General features: G+C 42.7%; 1 protein-coding gene across 2 annotated transcripts in view; it reads right to left on the bottom strand.

Annotated features, from left to right (window-relative positions):
- cables2a (Cdk5 and Abl enzyme substrate 2a) overlaps nucleotides 1-13,326 on the bottom strand; it is a gene marked incomplete at its 5' end in the record, with an annotated part of 86,994 nt that extends 73,668 nt beyond the window's left edge. For both annotated transcript variants that reach the window (XR_014595497.1, XM_083975318.1), the window contains 8 exons: nucleotides 780-984; nucleotides 1,933-2,039; nucleotides 3,866-3,963; nucleotides 4,073-4,277; nucleotides 8,841-8,940; nucleotides 9,169-9,246; nucleotides 11,910-12,002; nucleotides 12,716-13,326. Coding sequence is in view for 1 of the 2 variants with exons in the window: in XM_083975318.1 (XP_083831444.1) it covers nucleotides 780-984; nucleotides 1,933-2,039; nucleotides 3,866-3,963; nucleotides 4,073-4,277; nucleotides 8,841-8,940; nucleotides 9,169-9,246; nucleotides 11,910-12,002; nucleotides 12,716-13,326 (1,497 nt within the window). The remainder of the gene's footprint in view (nucleotides 1-779; nucleotides 985-1,932; nucleotides 2,040-3,865; nucleotides 3,964-4,072; nucleotides 4,278-8,840; nucleotides 8,941-9,168; nucleotides 9,247-11,909; nucleotides 12,003-12,715) is intronic.
- Nucleotides 13,327-18,785: the final 5,459 nt, after the last annotated feature.

Below are 18,785 nucleotides of genomic sequence, written 5' to 3'. Positions count from 1 at the left end.
TGTGGCCTAAAAGAGGGGAAAAAAATACACAGTTTCATTGTTCGCTATAATATAATTTTTTCCAGCCCCTCAAAGTGCAGGAAAAACGCAGTTTTTATTTGGAGCTAACCAACTGCTGATCGGTGGGCGCTAACCCTGGGCGGAGGAATACGTGAGTTGGTTAGGTCCAAATAAAAACTGTGTTTTTCCTGCACTTTGAAGGGCTGGAAAAAATTATATTATAGCGAACAATGGAACTGTGTATTTTTTTCACGTAAAACCTCTTTTAGGCCGCGAAAATAGGCCGTTTCTTTGGGTCCTTTCACAACACTGTATGTTGTAAATCTCTGGGCAGGGCTATCGGGCTGGCGTTGCTAACGGGAGGAGTGCAGAGAGTCTTCTACTGCAATTAAAGTAATTAAAGTAAAGAGCAGCTTTGTTTCACAGTAAATGTTTTTTGTTTGGTGACATGTTGTGAACTGTTGACTGGAAACACTGTTAAAATTTAAAACGTGTGGTTAAATTTTTCAGGAGATTTCATTTCATTAACCATCTTGAATAATTCAGCTTTAATCCCGACTCTTCTCACTTTGCAGAACAACAACAACAAAGAACCTGTTTCTAATCTTGTATAACTCGGGCGGTTGAGAGGAGGATTCTGGGTAAACATGATGCTGCGAGCGCTACAGGTTTTTCCACTCGGTCGACTTCAAAGTTAAAAGTCGACGCGTCTTGTTCAGATCAGTGTGTTGTGTGTCTGTGTTTTTGTGTGTCTGTGTTTGTGTGTAAACTTCACTCACGTCGATGAGCTGTTTGACTTCAGGCTTCCTCAGATCGCTGCTGATCTTCGCCGCCAGCAGCACGCACGCCGCCGCCACCAGCTTCCTGTTCTGCTTGTTGAGGCGACCCTGCAGCACCAGCTTCTCAAAGTAAACAAAGGCCATCGCTATGGTGACCGGCTGCAGGCCGCACTCCTCGCTCACGGCCCGCATCTCCCTCTTCAGGCTGCAAGACGAGGAGGAGGAGGAGGAGGAGGAGGAGGAGTTAGTGATCAGATAAGAAGGAGCCGACTGTGAGAATATCTTGTTTTCAACACAAATAGCAGTTAAAGGTTTAAAGGGATAGTTCAACATTTTGGCAAAATGGCCCATTGCCATAACCCCTATAGTCATAGCAGTAGGTTCGTTACCTTTATTTGTCGGTGCAAGCTGTTTTTAGAACGGCAGAGCAGAGCAGCAGGATGCTCAGGGCTACGCTACGGAGGCTAATGGGATTTCTTGGTTTCCCTCATCAAACTCATCAAATACACAATCCAACAACTCCAAAAGGCTCTGGTGGACAAGTTGTGACCTGCACATTCACCACGCTATGAGATAATAACACAACGTTACCAGACAGAGTTGTTTTAGAGGTAAATGCAGAGACTGCTTGCTGAAAAACTGTCCCTGAAGGCAACGCGCATCAGCGGTTTTATATGTATTTCCCTCTAAAACAACTCTGAGCAGCTCGTGGCTCTGCTCCGTCGTTCTAAAAACAGCTTGCACCGACAATTAAAGGTAACGAACCCACTGCTATGACTATAGGGATTATGACAATGGGCCAATTTGCCAAAATGTTGAACTATCCCTTTAAACTAGTTAATATTTACAGTGTTTATGTTATAAAACACACAAGTGGCTCTGTCTGCAGAGAGAAAGAACATTAGAAAGAGGCGCACAACAAACATTATTAAATCAACAAGACAAGACATGACTCAGAACAACACGACAACAACAGCAACAGCAGCACAATACAAACGCTTGTCAGGTCAAATCAAGTCATGACGACCACTGAAGTCACGAGGAAACAGAAACAGGAGGAGGAGGAGGAGGAGGAGGAGGTGGAAGGCTTCAACCTTCAGACGTCTCTCGGAGCAAAGTTTGAAAGTCAGAGCTGAATTTAATCCACGTGTACCTTCTTATCTTGCTCAGCGTCAGCTTAATGTGAGGAAACTTCTCCCTGAAGGTCTCGTTCATGTCCTTCTTCAGGTCCGACGGCTTCACGTACTCGATAACAGTCGTCTGGAGAGAAGAGGGAGAGGAGGAGAAGAAGTGTCAGCGTGAATTATAGTTAATTATAGTGAATTATTGCTCCATAAAGATCCACAGTCAGGGTTCAAATACATTTTAACAATTTTCCGTGACTTGGCAGCAAGTTTTCATGAGAATACATGACCCCTAAACCGTCAGTGTAGCGTGAAATATAGGAATAAAACTATGATGTAATGATGTGAATTTTTCCTTTCTTTCTATAATTTTTTTTTTTTTACCTATTTATCAATTTTTCTTATATTACCTGCTTGGATAATAAGATTTAATGACACCTATACACATTTAAGAGCAACATTTTTATTGTTCTATCTATTTTTCCTTAAATGAAGAGTTTAATAACAAAAAAAGAATCATCTTGACAGTTGTACTTTCAGATATGATGTTTTTATTCATCCATTTTATAATAATAGGCTGTTATTAATAAGAGGCCTAAACTATTAGAATAGCTTTCCCACAAGAAAAGTTGTGTTTTTAGCCTCTTTGAGAGTTTTTTTCAACGTCTACTATTTCTCCCTCATTGAAAAATCCAGGTTCGAACCCTGCAGTGTTGTTTCTAAACTGTTTTGATGAAGCTCATTTCACACACACACAGACACTCGTGTCTTGTGATGTGATCTACTGAGCAGCAATAAAATCATGTGAACGCAACATAATGGACTTATTTTTCTCTCTGAGACGAGGCCGGAGAACAATGTACTACAATGTACGAGTGAAATTAACTTGTCCTGCTCCTGATTCCTGACGTGAGAGACGATGAGTGAGTGAGACCGGGAGAAGTCAGAGCTCAGGTGGATCCGCCGTGGTTTAAAGTGTTTACACACACAGCTTCAACCTTCACTGTGGAAACACGGCTCTGTTGTTTTAACCTCAGGTTGACGTGTCTGGATTTAACAGTCAAATGTTTTACAGTGTAAACAAACTTCTTGACGCCACTTTCAGGACTAACACCTGCAAATGTGAATCACAATCTAACACCTGACGAATGTAAAATTCAGTAAAATCAGGTATCTACGGTAGATAATTTTTCAGTGCCTGCGAGCATAATAATATAATAACGGGAATACAGAGAATATAATTAACTAAATGAATGATGGATGGGTAATTCTGCTAAAATTAATGATTCATTTGAATTAATTTAGCATTTTTTGCCAAACTCATTATGAGACAATGAGCCAAGTTGTTACAGCAGCAGCAGCAGCAGTGATCACAGTGTTAAACTCAGTGTTTTAAATGGAACTGTTTTCATGTAAATATCTGTTTTATTATTATTTAGACCGACAGATAAAAATCAAGAGACTTCAGGTTGTTTGTAGGTTTCATCTGATATAATATAATATGATATTATAATATATAATAACAGAACGTTACCAGACAGAGTTGTTGTTTTAGAGGTAAATTCATGCAAAACCACTGATGCGCGTTCCCGTCGGGGCACAGTTTTTCATCAAGCAGTCTCTGTATTTACCTCTAAAACAACTCTGTCTGGTAACGTTGTGTTATTATCTCATAGCGTGGTGAATGTGCAGGTCACAACTTGTCCACCAGAGCGTTTTGGAGTTGTTGGATTGTGTATTTGATGAGTTTGATGAGGGAAACCAAGAAATCCCATTAGCCTCCGTAGCATAGCTCTGAGCAGCTCGCGGCTCTGCTCCGCCGTTCTAAAAACAGCTTGCACCGACAATTAACGGTAACGAACCTACTGATATATGACTATAGGGATTATGGCAATGGACCAATGGATTTGCCAAAATGTTGAACTATCCCTTTAACTTTGTGTGTAATAAATGGATTCTCACCACATATGATGCAAAGATCAGGACCCTCTTGTGTCTCCCACACGGCCACTGAGGGTCGCTGAGCATGTTGGGGTCGTACTCCGTCACCTCCTCCGCGCCTGGAAACAACAACAACACGGTGAGAAACAGCGAGCGTAGCGACAGGTGACGCACCAGGTGTGTTTGTGTGTGTTTATGTGTGTGTTTATGGTTCAATTAAAGACGCACTAGGGTCCGGCACTGCAGCGGTGTTGTTGGATCGAGCCAGGGTGAAGTTCCTCTGCCCGTTGCCACGTAAACGCGACTGAGCCGGGGTCTGAGTCGTCGTGCAGCTCTCGGGAACTCCACTCCCACCGCCGCCACTGCCACCGCCACCGCCCTTCTGCCTCACCAAGGCGTTGGTCGGATACAGGAACTGAGCGTAGGACACCGTCTGAGGAGGAAGAAGACGGTCAGAGAAGGAGTGAGACTAGGGATGTCACGATTACTTGTTTTCACAATTAATCGTGGTATTAAACGCCACAATTAATTGATCGTAAAGATTCCTAAATACCGTCACTTTCCGAAAAAGATTATGTTGGAACCATATCTGCAGATGTGCGCCAAAGTAAAGGTAAATGCACAGATACTGGTCCATTTATCTCTAAAGTAACACTGAATTAGTAGGAATTTAAATGTTAGTGTGTCATTTGTATTGTGAAAAAATCATTAAAATAAACATAAACATTTGATATAGGTGACAATTAATGACTTAAATATTTCAAACACTTCCCCCGGTGGATTAATAACTGGTCCTATATTAAGAGATTAGTCATGTAATTATATTTTGACTATATTTGATTTTACACATTCATAGTGTTGTGAAATTTATTGATGCATAATAATCATGATAATCGTAATACCGTGATTATTTCTCTGACAATAATCGTACCAAGAAAATCTATAATCGTGACATCCCTAAGTGAGACAATATGATGATGATAATTTATCATGTGACACTGTATCGGAGGTTCGTAACAGTGTTTTATCAACAGTTTACAGCGGTTTTACGTTGAATTTTTATCCTCTGACCGATGTTTAGGACGTACAAGAAGTCTGAACTGTGATGTCACATTATAGGAGCTGTGATGCAACTGCTCTGAGTCTGAACAGTTATAGAAGATCCTTCGTACCTTCAGCCATCAGGCGTTTTAATTCTTCTGCAAGTGGTAAATGAGCTGACAGACGAATTAATTTCCTTTTGGGGATTAATAAAGTAATTTGTATTTGTAACAATAAACTTCATTGTGAATGAAGTCTTTACACTATGAGAGTTTAAATCTAAAAATCAACACAGCTCTAATCATAACAGCAATGTCGTCCTCTCGCTGAGCAATTTATTAGGAACGTCCACACACCTAATTATTCGTGTAAACAGCCAATCATACGCTAGCACTGGGTTTAAAAGATCGATTTTCCGATTCATATCACTCTTGATTTGAAAGATCCAATATCGATTCATAAAATCCTTAGATCGATCTTTTATCGCATGTCATCTCCTATTTCCTCTGTTAGTCCCGTGCGATCGACTGTTAAACTTAAACAACATTATTATTTCTACTAATGCACCAGGTTAGAGTTCCAACTTTGTACAATTTGCAGCATCAGTTCTGTGAAAATCTCTTTCATAACCAAGCAAAACTGGAATCAAAACCGAAATATCTCCGAGTGAATCAATATAGAATCAAATTGATTCAGTAAATCCGTAGCGATACCCAACCTCATACAGCAGTGACTGCAGTAGTCAGGCTGCAGTAACTCAGATAACTCTCTTTACAGGTGTAATAACCTCCAAAACTTCATCAACATGTAGACGAGCCACAGCAGCCTAAGACCACGTCAGGTTTCAGTTTCCCTGAGCAGAGAACAGAAACCTGAGGCTCGTCGCCGGTGGACAGACGACGGCCGGTACGAGTCTGGATCGGCGCTGAGGCGGCAGATGGTCGAGTCGGAGGAACGTGGAGTCGACAGCATGAATCCACAGGAACCGAGCGGCCTCTTGACCACGGGCCAGACTGACGGTCAGATACTGTGTGGAGTGTTTATCTTTAAGCTCTCTGGGCCTGAACATTAATTAATTGTGGTTTAACGACACTGCCACAGTGTCTTGGTGTATTATCAGCATTATTATAATATTGTTCCATCACCTCATGTCACATTCAGACCAACAACGTCTTGTTAACAAGTTCATGCCTCAGAGTATTGAGCCTGTTTCTAAGAGTGAAGACAGGTCAGCTGACTTTATAAATACTTAGCACTAAGAGTACCGGTAAGTCTGTCTGTTGTTTATTCTACCTGTAAACACAGTGAACCGTCAAGGCTGCTGTGGCGACGCAGGGACAGACAGAACTACTGCAGAACAGGAGACATTAAAAAGAAAAGCTTCAGATTCATTTTTTTAGACCTAAAATATTAGGAAACTAGAGCCCCAGGTTGAAATTACCTGGAACTGTCCTTTAAAGGGGAAGTCCGCTCGGTTTTCCGCTGTTTCGGTTACGCTCCTCTCCTCCATGTGCATTTGTTTACAACGAAGCCGGCGAAAAATCAATACATGGAGCGACTAGGGCTGTCAGTTTTTAGAAAAATGACATTCGAACGATTATTGAATGACCCGTAATTCGTTCGGATATATTCGATTATTACCCCCCCCCCCCCCCCCCCCCCCGCGCGCCGCCGCAGCCGCAGCACACACAGTCGCGGTGTTTTATTTTGAAAATTGACCGGATACTCTCGTTGTTTCATGTTTGACTTCCTGCCCAGCTTGACGCGATTGCTCGCGGCTCTCACACAAAATAGACCAGACGCTGCACGGCGCGAGCCGGCCGCGGAGGTGCACGCCGCGACACCACACCAGCGGTTAATATGGGCACAGAAAGTAAACTGGCTCCGTTTCTCGGCTCTTCGCGGCCCTTCCGCGTCCGGTGGACGTTCCGCGGCGCTATGCAGGCACTGGGCACTGCAGCCAAAGACGGTAAATAGAGTATCTTTGCTGCAGCCTGCATATCGAGCAGGTCATTAATGCTCGAATACGAACTTTTCCCCCCACATTCGAACGAATATTCGAATGTCGAATAAAAAGTGACAGCCCTAGGAGCGACCGGATAACGTTATATAACATATACGATGTTACGACGTGTGTGTTTGTGTAGTCTTAACCGTCATGAACAAAAGATTACGGGTTACGGAGCGCGTTTGTGTCTCAGAGTGCAGAGACGAGAGCTGGGACTACGGGGCGGCGACCAGGTAGCCTACTGTACTGATGTTGCAAGGTTGGTTTTCAGCCGTGAGACGCCAGGTGAAGGCAGAGAGGCTCCGTTCTCACTCGTAACAAGTCACAAGTCATGTAGTTAACGATCACAATTACTCCAGAGCTTTTTAATGAAGGTAAAAAATGTAGCATAGCCACGGGAGAAATCCTGCTTAGTTCCTCTTTAAAGGGATAGTATCATTTTTTTAAAGTGGGGTTGTATGATCTACAAATAGCCCCTAAGTATTTTAATTGCAGCAGAAGACTCTCTGCACTCCTCCCGTTAGCAACGCCAGCCCATAATAGCCCTGCCCAGAGATTTACAACATACAGTGTTGTGAACAGACCAGGGATGCAAACGGGTCAGGACCAAAAAAGAGAGGAATTTCCGAGGGGGGGGGGGGCGGGTGCTCACCATTAACAAATAAGTACATTACAATATCACGGAAAAGTCAATTCCCAGTAGTTCAACCCCAACCAAGTATTGAGTGCATATAGATGGACATAGTTTTCAGAAGGCTTTTACATTTCTATATTAAAAATGCTTATAAAAAAAAAAATTTCCTTTGCAATATTTCAATTTTGGAGATACTGATTTTTAGGACTTCACTGAATGTTAGTCATAATTATTACTATAAAAATAAACAGAACAAATAAAAGACATGGGATGTGTCATTCAGTGTGTAATGGACATATAGGCCTATATAATGTGTTAGTTTCACTTTTTGAATTGAACACATTCTACATCGCGGAGGCGACGTCTTTCCACTTTATAGGGCTTCCTTCACCTCTGAAACGGGGCAGAGCGCCGTAGGAAACACCTGCCTGACACAGCAACGTAGGGAACCGTGCATGTCCGCGGCGCACAGCTCCACGGTGCACGGGGGGAAAAACGGCGTCGCCGTCGCACCGAATGCACGCGGCTACGCGCCGCTTTAATGAGCGCGCATGTCGCGCGTCCACAGTGGAGGTAGGCTGTTATCAGTATAATCAGAGACAACCATGAATGAGTTCGCCTCAGTTTCACGTGATTGTCACTGTCAGCCTGTTAGAAAAACATTTTACTGACCCCAGCTGAGACGCTGAGAACGCCAGCCCATAGTCCTGCCCAGAACAACAGACCCAAAGAAACGGCCTATTTTTTTGTTTTTTTGTTTTGAGAGGGGGGGGGCCCTCTCAAAACAAAAACTCTTCGGATCTGAACGATTCACACAAGTCACCTAATTGGTCATGAAAAAAGCGAGTTTCGCTTTTCGGCGCGCTGTTTGCATCCCTGACAGACCCAAAGAAACGGCCTATTTTGGCGGCCTAAAAGAGGTTTTACCTGAAAAAAAAATACACAGTTCCATTGTTCGCTATCATACATTTTTTTCCAGCCCTTCAAAGTGCAGGAAAAACACAGTTTTTATTTGGACCTAGGTAAAACCTCTTTTAGACCGTGAAAAAAGGCCGTTTCTTTGAGTCTGTTGTTCTGGGCAGGGCTATGGGCTGGCGTTGCTAACGGGAGGAGTGCAGAGAGTCTTCTACTGCAATTAAAGTACTTAGGGGCTATTTGTAGATCATACAACCCCACTTTAAAAAATGCTACTATCCCTTTAAAGAGTAACTAAGCAGGATTTCTCCTGTGGCTATGCTACATTTTTACCTTAATTAAAAAGCTCCAGAGTAATTGTGATAGACCCCCTGTAGGTGAGTGTATGAGGTATTTACCTTGCCGCTGGCGCCCAGCTCCACGCCCTCCAGGCAGGGCAGCAGGTCGGCCGTCACCACCGAGGACAGCCGCTGTCTCTGAGCCTCCAGTTTAGGATCACTGTTCAGAAAGAGTCACATTGATGTCATGTTCACCTGCAGCCACTCACACACACACACACAAACTAACACACACAGTAACCTCTGCTGAGAATGACATGGATCATAAAGGAAACATGGAACATGAAAACATAAAGCAAAGTGGTGGTGGTGGTGGGTGGATGTGGATGTGGGTGGTGGGTGGGTGGGTGGGTGGGTGCTCTCTGCCAGGGACGGTGCTTCTTTGTACCTGAGGTGTGCACTCTCTCCATACGGCAGCACTGAGAAAGCAGCGTATAGCGACCGCTTGGCACAAATCAGCATGATCCTGCAGGACACAGCAAGTACAGGCAGACAAAACAGATGGTGTGTCAGTCTACAAGCAACAAGGGGCCGTCACTGCTGCTCTGCTCTCTCACACACACACATACACATAAACACACATAAACACACACGCTGAGACGACATGCATCAGTGCCGGAGCTGCAGTGACAGCGAAATCAGTCACAGAGCCACTTCTGTTCATGTCGCTACCAAAGATGGACGACTGAGCAGCTTCCACCGACGAGAGGGAGAGGAACCTGAAGGCTGCTCGGGTTTTATCTCCACAGCAAAGTCACTGAGACAAGGAGACGGACTGATATAAATAATGATAATCATCTGAAAATGAAACAATACAGTAAAAATGAAATATTCTTTCATGTCTGTTGGTTTTATTCTGATTCCAAATGTGAATATTTTATTTATAGAGCTTTTTCTATGATGATTGACTGTAGCTGCTGCTGGACCAGGAGTTTGATAGAAGAAACTGGGACATTGTAATATTTATGAACTAAGTTTGAACTAAGGAATGTGTTATTGAAGCTTCAATTGATTGTGATTGACTGTAAATAATTTGTGCAAAAGATCGAATAAACTAAACTGACAATTTTCACCATTTCCTGAGGTTTTGGAAGAATAAACACCAAACTGATTATTTCAGAAAGTAGCAACAATAATAACCATTGATCTCTTTGATCAGCCAGATGATTGTTGCTCTTGAGGAGGAAGTGTTTCCAGGATCCTCAAATACTCTCTGGATCCAAAATAATATTCTGTAAATCACTCAATAAAAAACTATTTTCTCCAGTCTTTCAAATTTAAGAAAAAGATGACTTCTTGCCAACATTTAATGTTTTTCTAAAACATCTATTATTTGGTCTAATAATGTCAGAAAATAGTTGAAATCATCTAGATCATGAAATAGATTCTCATAATCCAGGTTGATGGATGACTACTGATCAAAATACAAAATATAAATGAGTAATATCGTATAAAATGTAAAGGTTTTCAATATCAGTTTGATTCGCTCATTGTTTCTTGATTAGTTGATAAGTTTGTTATGTAAAATCAAGTTTATTTATTGTTGGAGCTCTAATGTTTTGTCCATTTTTCCTTCATAAATAATTTAAAATCCAGATCCAAATAGTTTTTTCTGTGGATGAAAAGATAAACTGACTGATGTGATGGATGAAGGTTACTTTCCACGGGACGGATTGTTTGTTTTTAATGCAGAACAGTTTGTAAGAGTTTTTGAGGTTTCTACAAACGCCTCCTTCACAGTGATCACAGGTTTTTATTTAGAAAACTCACAGATACTTGTCTCAGCCACTTGTCTGCAGCGTTAAAACAAGACAGAGAGAGAGAGAGAGAGGAGAGAGGCCCAGACTCGGGGGCTGGACCACATAAAAACCAGGAGCAGGCGGCTGCTGCCAAACGCTGTAAACTAAACATTCAACTAGACCTGGCAGAAAAAACTCTACAACACTACTCTACAACACAACGACTAAACTCTGCTGCTGCTGCACCACCACAACACAACCAGCAGTGAACAACACAACACCGCTACAGAGGAGCGCACTGACTGCACAAACACCGGAGGCTTCATCATCTACACAAAAACACCGATCAATAACCTCCAGTCAGCAGCAGCAGCAGCAAACATCCAGGTCAGGCCTGGAGGAAAAAGACATCACATCTCTTACCGGGGACAATATCTCAACACATAATCTACTGCTGTTAATTAGCTTAGTTATGTAACTCTGTTAGCTTTGCCTCAAACACAAGCTATGTGTGTGTGTGTGTGTGTGTGTGTGACTCAAATAGAAACAGAGGGCCACACCTGTGCGACAGTCGACCCGACATCATTGTTTGACACATACCAGCAGAGAACATACACACAACACACACACACACTCATCGACACACAGCAGCGTGTAGGTGGGTGGGTTATGAACATGGAGCCGTGTCACATCACAGGATGAGATGTGGAGGGGAAATGAAAAAAAAAGAAAGAACTAGTGGGGAAAAAACAAATAAAATCCATCGATGACGTGTTTTCATCAATAACAAACTCTGCACAGGAAGATTTTCCAGAAGAAAACAAGAAGAATCCCAATAAACTCTGTTGTTTTCTGTTTCACTCGAACTTCAAGCTCCACAAATACCCAGAAGTGTGATGATGATGATGATATTTCAGTCCAGTCTTGCAGAGGGGGAGTAGGGGGGGGGGGGGGGGGGGGGGGGGTTACCTCACTGTTGGTGCAATAGGGGTGTTACATTTCCACACACTGCGCCTCTTTGGGCTTTTGCTAAGCTTCCAAGGGTGATTAATTTCACTGTAGCAATCGCCACTCAGCAGCTGTAGCGCTGTTATTCGTCTGCAGGCCAAACTAAGTCTCTGCCAAGACTCTGTTAAGCAGCTTATTACAATACTAGCGAGAGGACTGTGTGTGTGTGCGTGTGTGTGTGTGTAACACAGCTAAGAGAGAGAGGGGCCCGTTTCAGAGTCCAGAGTAAAAACAGCCCCTTTTGTTTGTTTTTTTTTGGCAGGGGGTGGTGGGAAGATTGGTATAATAATTCAAGAGTTATTCATGTATTCAGCCTCTGCAGTCTGTATGTAAATGTGTTTGTGTATGTGTATAGATGAATGGATGGATGTTGGAGACTCACCTGCATCCTCTGGTGTCGTACTGCCTCATGCTCTTGATGAAGTGGACTTTCTTTGGCACCTTGGGTCCAGGAGATCCAGACACGTTTCTCAGCCTGGGTGAAGAGTAAGAATAACAAAAACATTAACAACATAAACCAAATGAAAGGATCTCAAATCTGCTCTTTAGCATCACAGGTTTGGAGGTAAAGGACAAAGTAGAAGATCAAATCCAATCATGCCAATCAAAGAGAAACAATATTTGTTTAAAGGGTTTTTCATCAAGTTTTTCCTCAGTCGATGTGAGGGTCTAAGGGCAGAGGATGTTGTTATGATGCCATGTAAAGCCCTTTGAGACAAACTGTTTGTAAAAACGGGCTATACAAATAAAATTGCCTTGCTTTGCCTAATAAGTGACACCACCAATATGACAACTGCTGAGAGGTGTGTTACTGATTTTGAAGCAGGGAAACGACACTAATTCATCAATGAAACAGTAATAATAGAGGACATAAAGGAGCAGTGTTCATCCCTTATTGTAAATCGACAGAAAACTGTTTATATATGTAATATTTTCGCTTAAAATACAATAATTCATCAATGAAACAGTAATAATACATAACATAAATGAGCAGTGTTCATCCCTTATTGTAAATCCACAGAAAACTGTTCATGTGTGTAATATTTTCGCTTAAAATACACATATATATCGCTATAAGAGAACGAAAGTGGGTTTGTCTGATGATAACTGGTGCTTTCATTTTATGCGGAAGTCGGCTAAAGGCCCACGGTGACGGTAGTGACACACCGCCCACAGACCGTGGCTCACCTCTGCCGTGAATCCTGGGGGTTCCCGGCGGCCGTGGTGGCCGGGCTCAGGGCGGCCGGTGTGGACCGGACTCGGGCGCAGGGCTGGTGCTGTCCGGTACCGGGGGCCGGGGACAGGGGGGTGTCCGGGGTGAGCAGCGTCTCGGCCTCCAAAAATACCTCGTTGGCTCCGACAGCACTGGCCCCGGCGGCGGCGGCGGCAGGTCCCCCCGGAGACATGACCAAAGAAGGTCGAGCCGGGCTCACCACCCCCAGCCCCCCGGGGCAGCTGGACGCCGAGCCGCCGCCGCCGCCCCCACCGGCCGCCGCGGGGGGCTCCGTCACCTCGGCGACCGGTCCGTGGCTCTCCGCCGCCGGGGGCACGAGCACGACCGTTGTCGAGCCGCCGCCAACGTCTCTGTCCCGCAGTCGGTTCTCCTCGGTCGCTGTTTGGTCGGCGTTTCCATCGATAAACTGACACTGGGGGCGTCCGTCTAGTGAGATATTGTTGAGGAATAAAAGAGCCGCCTGTCTCCTCCGGGAGTCCTTCGCTTTCCTCCGCTGCTCTCGGTGAATCTTGGCCGGTTTACTGCTGCTGCCGGTGGACTGCAGACCGCAGAGAGCGGTCGCCATTCTAGTTTGAAATGTGGCTGTTGAACGCGAAGGCAACTAGCGACCGGTACCAGAGCGTTGGCCCCGCCCCGTCTGCGTTCTGATTGGCTGCCGTGGTAATTATGCGGGGAATAACGTTCTTGCCTTGTAAATACTCGCAGGCGATTGGATAAGAGGCATATATGCAAATATATTATTGGTTACAGCATTTGATTGGTTGAGTGGGAGACGTGGGCGGTGCCCTGGAAACAAAGAGACATTTAAAACCTGTTTAAAACCAGTAACTTCACTGATTCACGTTAGTTCTGCAAAACAAACGTGATTCAAGAGAAGGGCTTTCTGTCAGTTGTGTTTATTAATCAATAACACAATAATTCTTTATACGGAGTTATATGGGTTCTCCAGCTTTGTCATATGTGTGCGTGTGTGCTACACTATTACAGTTAATGAATCACTTATTAATGTTTTATAGGCTACATATAAGACATTAATAAGGTCATGTTCTGGTTTCCAGTTTGGCTGATGTTTCTACTTTGTATTTGGTAATAATGCAGTCGTTCATTATATGTTCATAAATAAAGCTTTTGGGTTTCTCACTTTGATAGTTATTTTTAAAAACAACAATCCACTCAGTTGTCATTGATGAGAAGGTCTTAATTTATGAATTTTAGTCCAAAAACCACTCTGCAACAGCTTGTTTGAAGAGACTATTTGATGAATTTGATCAAAAACAAATGGATCAAAGAATCCAGAGTTGTAAAGAACCACTAATTAGGCATTTCTATTTCTAAATCCTTTCCACCCTCTGTCTTTCAAAGAGGAAGTTTAAAAAAAAAAAACACTTGTGTGAAATACTGAACATTTTTAGCGACACATTATTAACAATTATGCACTGTAACAGAATGCTACATGATAAATGTTGTTTATATATCTACTTATATTCATCTCACTGTATTCAACTGAATCACCATTCGTCCTAAAACTCTGGTGGTTTCTACATCAGGGTGTTTTCCTTTCCAGAAAACTGCACCAGCGATCTGTTTAGCATTTGAGAACAAATCTGTGTGAAACTGAGTGATCAAAGACGACTGGCTCATGCAAACAAACAACTCGGCTGCTTCTTGTTCTTCTTCTCGTTTCACCACTGCAGCAGGAGTTAACAGGACAGTTTTCACATTTCCATTTTCGTTTCACACTTCATTGACTTGTAAACACGAAGCTCGGCTGCGTTTTGTTTCTCTGAGGTGTGAATTCTTCTTTCTCCTCCTGACTGGGAGCGATCAATAGAAAACCCTGCTCCTGTACAGTAATTAATTCCTTCACAGTTTAAAAAAGGAATTGGAGATAATCAATGAGTTCATCACTGACCTTTGTGCAGGGGCGGGTCTTCCATGGTGGCACAGGGGGCCACCTGCCCACCCTGCAATCTGATTGGCCACCCTGTGTGCCCCCCCAATGGTCATTAACTTGTGGCAATGTCAATCATTGTGTAAAGCTCTTTCCCACTGCTATGTTCACTGTAAAGAGCTATAAGCACAAACTTCTGACTACGGCTCAACTCTGTACAGCAAACATGCCAGTGTTCTGTGTAGGAAATAAAGGAGATTGTGTAAGATTGTTATTGTTCTCAATTTGACCATTTGAGTGATGCTTCTTCTGGTTATTCTGCATAACTGACTGACTCTTGCACAAAACACTGAGAAGTTTGTACAGTACAAACTGCTACTAACTACTGGGTAAGAGTATATTGATGTTCACTTTGAGAATTTATTGTGTTGCTTATTCTGATAAGACTTCTTATTTATAAAGATAAGGTTGATTATTGATTGGTTATCATTTTAATATTTACAAGTGGAAAATGGAAAGGTCATAGGCATCTTCCTTACAAGGTGAAAGATTCAATGTGGCCAATAAAAGCAAGATGAAGACATACTGTAAACAGTGTGTAACTGTACAATATAAATATTCAAGAGAGCGGTCAATGGCAGCCTTCATTTTTGTTACTTTTGGGCGGCCCACCCAGATTCACTGTTGTTTGTTGTTACCCCTTGTGTCCCCCCACCAGAAAATACTCTGGACCCGCCCCTGCCTTTGTGGACACAGTTCAGTCAGTTCAGTGTTGCTATCTGAACTCTCACAGACGCAAACAGGAAACATCAGATAAACACTTTGCTCTTTATTGTAGCAACACCAACATAATGAAATTGTCTTCACTTTCTTGTAGCTTTTTTTTTCTTGCTCTGAACAGCAAACAGTCTGGCACGACCAGTTTAAGGCTTTTTGATTCTAGCTTTGTTTGAGGTACAGCCCCCGACCGACTCCTGCCACCACGAGCTCATGTTATGGTTCGTAACTGTGTGGTTGTTGTTGTTGTTGTGTGATGGACTCAAGACAGTTAGCACCATAATCGAAGCCTCTTTGGCCTTTTGTTGTGTGTGTGACAGGGCGGTGACGGTGCTCTGTGGGCTTGTCATTGATCTCAGTGTCATCTGGGAAAGAAAAAAAAAAAAAAAAAGCTGAACGGACAGAGTTTACAACAAAACTGTCGTTTCTCAGTGACACAACTTCTAAATTAACTTCAACACACATGGCAAAACGCAAAACTTACCTCCCACACACACACACAGACAGACACACACCCATACACATGCTGGTATGTGACCTCACACACATACACACTCACATACACACACACATCTGATTTTTCCTCTTGTGACTATTCTATAGAAAAACAACCCTGATAAAATAAATTATGGTAAAGCTTCATCTCATTGGTCCATGAACGCCTCATCAGAAAGAAATCTGTCACCTAGTATCATATTAGGTAACAAAACAAAATAAAATAAAACAAAAAATACACTACTACTGAATAATCAGCTCCAGTTTGGGCTGCAATTGAGGATTATTCTTAAAAATTTGATTATTGATCAATCGTTTACTCGATGAAACATCAAAAAAATCGTCAAACATTGTCACTGAGCTGATATTGACGCCCCACATCCTGCAAATATTCAGTTTACAATGATTTATGATGCATCTTTTTCTATTTTTTTTTAATTTTCCCTCACAATTTTTGATTAAAAATGACTGAAATCAAGATAACTGCAGATCATTTTTCATTACATTATTTCACCTCTAAAAGCAAAGTGACTGTAACATAAACTCTTAATAATAATATCAATAATAATAATAATAATAATAATAATAATATTTGAACCAAAATGACAGATTTATCTCTGAGGATGTTTTGAGGAAACAATGGACCAGTAAAATAAAGTTTTACCAGAATGAGCCACATGCCTGTACCATCAATAATCAATCAAAGCTCTTCTGTTATAGGAAATCTGGACTCTGCAGCTAATTCTATTCTTCTTTCTTTTCTTTTTCTATTTTACATTTTTCAGACAACAAAGTATGGATACAGTACAACTACAGACAGACAGCGCTGTCCCTCTGTCACTTCCACATCATTGTACAGTTTCATTTTTCATTTACACATCTGTCCTGTTGCCCTTTTTCTTCTCTTTTTTGCTCCGTGACGTGGGCGCATCATGTATGAAAAATACAGCTGTTCGGTGTAAAACACATCTGGTGGTGGAAATTGGAAAATCATAACTGTTGCTTTTGTTCAGCACATAAACATTCTGGTTAGAGTAAAGAAGAGTTGATGGCATGTCCCCGAAAACAACAACAGATCGCTTGTAAACACACACAAATCTCTTTTTTTTTCTTCTGTTTTTCTGCTTTTTTTTTTTTTTGTTCTAGCTTTTACCTCAGAAAACAAATATAGAACCACAGGAATGTTGTAAAATCCCACTAACAGCATGAAAATGCCCGAAGCCTCGTCACAAATGATAATAATAATAATAATCACATTTTCAACTGTTTCTTTTTTTTTTTCTTTTTCTTTTTTTTTTTACATTCAACTCAAACGTTTGTTGCTTGTGACCTGCACCTTCAGGTTTAGAAGCAGCGTTTGCAGAGGAGACTCCTTCAACATGAGTGAATAGCTATGGGTATTGATTAGGATTTATTATGATGATCAGGAACCTGTGCTGTGGTTATTGTTGTTTTAAAGGGATAGGCCAACATTTTTTTTTCGTGTCTTGCCTCACTCCCGAGTCCATGACCAGCAGATAGACACCATCCTTTCGACTGTGCGTGCAGTAACAAGGGAGATACGGGCAGAGCTGGCGCACCGCTAATTAGCTTAGCTCAAACGCTGGAAGTGTATGGGTAGTGCTAGCCTGCCTCCTACCCGAGCCGAAATCAGCAGTTAGAAGCTGATTTAATTTTAGCTCTAAACTCTGTAAATGTATATCACTTTATCAACATTTCAAACATTTTTAGGCGAGAAAGTAGCCGTTTAGCAGTGTGTCGTTAATTTGTCTAAATACCAGCTGTTTACAATTATGTTCGGACAAATTCGGCGCTACTCAAGCTAGCCGTTGTGACCAACGCACTTCGGGTTACTTTCACAAAATAAAACACCCGTTGCCCTTTACATCCAGAAAACCATGACGATAGAATTTGTGCTTTTACTTTGAAATAGGAAGCTAACCTACCCTCGATGTAGCTAGCTTGAACCAAAATAAACCGTCTTTGCTTGAACCCTCCGTTTTGACCGATCTCGTCCCGTTAGCGGCATTTGACCGCTCAAGATGCCTTACCGGAGAGTTTTGTCAGCTCTGAGACGAAGATCGGCCCGCCGGTTTCTGTTTAGAGTTGCTGAAGAGTTTCTCTGATGACTTTAGGTGAAGGCAGGCTAACACTACCTATACTCTTCCAGTGTTTGAGCTAAGCTAATTAGCGGTGCGCCAGCTCTGCCCGTATCTCCCTTGTTACTGCACGCACAGTCGAAAGGATGGTGTCTATCTGCTGGTCATGGACTCGGGAGTGAGGCAAGACATGAAAAAAAAAATGGTGGCCTTGGCGTATCCCTTTAAATGATAGTGTACAGAGTGATTTACCTCCACATCTGGGTGGGTGTGATGTTTCGGTTCTAGCTGCCATAAGTAATCATGCATGTTGAAGGCTCGTCTCTGCTGTGAGACGATGTGCTGAAGCACCTTCGCTGAGGAGGACGCTGTGCCTCTGATTGATCATCACACTGCTCCACTTGTCCACCTGTCTGTCCACCTGTCTGTCTGCCTTGTCTGTCTGTCTGTGTGCAGCGAGCTCCGACCCCGCCGCCTCTTCCTGTACCAAGTCCTGACCTGAGAAATGATACAGAAACTCAAATACGCACCAATCATTTTGACAACATCACAGGTTTTTTTTGCCTTTTTTTGCAATAAATAAAAGACACCACACTCTCCTCGTCTCTCTCTCTCTCTCCGTTTTGTCTCCACTTCCCTGAACCAAGTGGGCGTGGAGCTGCAACACACGGCTCAGCGAGAGTCCACCTGCCGTTTTCATTTTTATTTTTAAGGCAGGATTATCCACACGACACGACACGGCATGGCGGCGATCACATCATA

This window comes from Trachurus trachurus (assembly GCF_905171665.1).
Source record: "Trachurus trachurus genome assembly, chromosome: 7".
In the NCBI taxonomy this organism is placed as follows: Eukaryota; Metazoa; Chordata; class Actinopteri; order Carangiformes; family Carangidae; genus Trachurus; species Trachurus trachurus.
The sequence above is the reverse complement of the archived record's forward strand: the minus strand, read 5'-3'. Positions and strand labels throughout refer to the sequence as shown.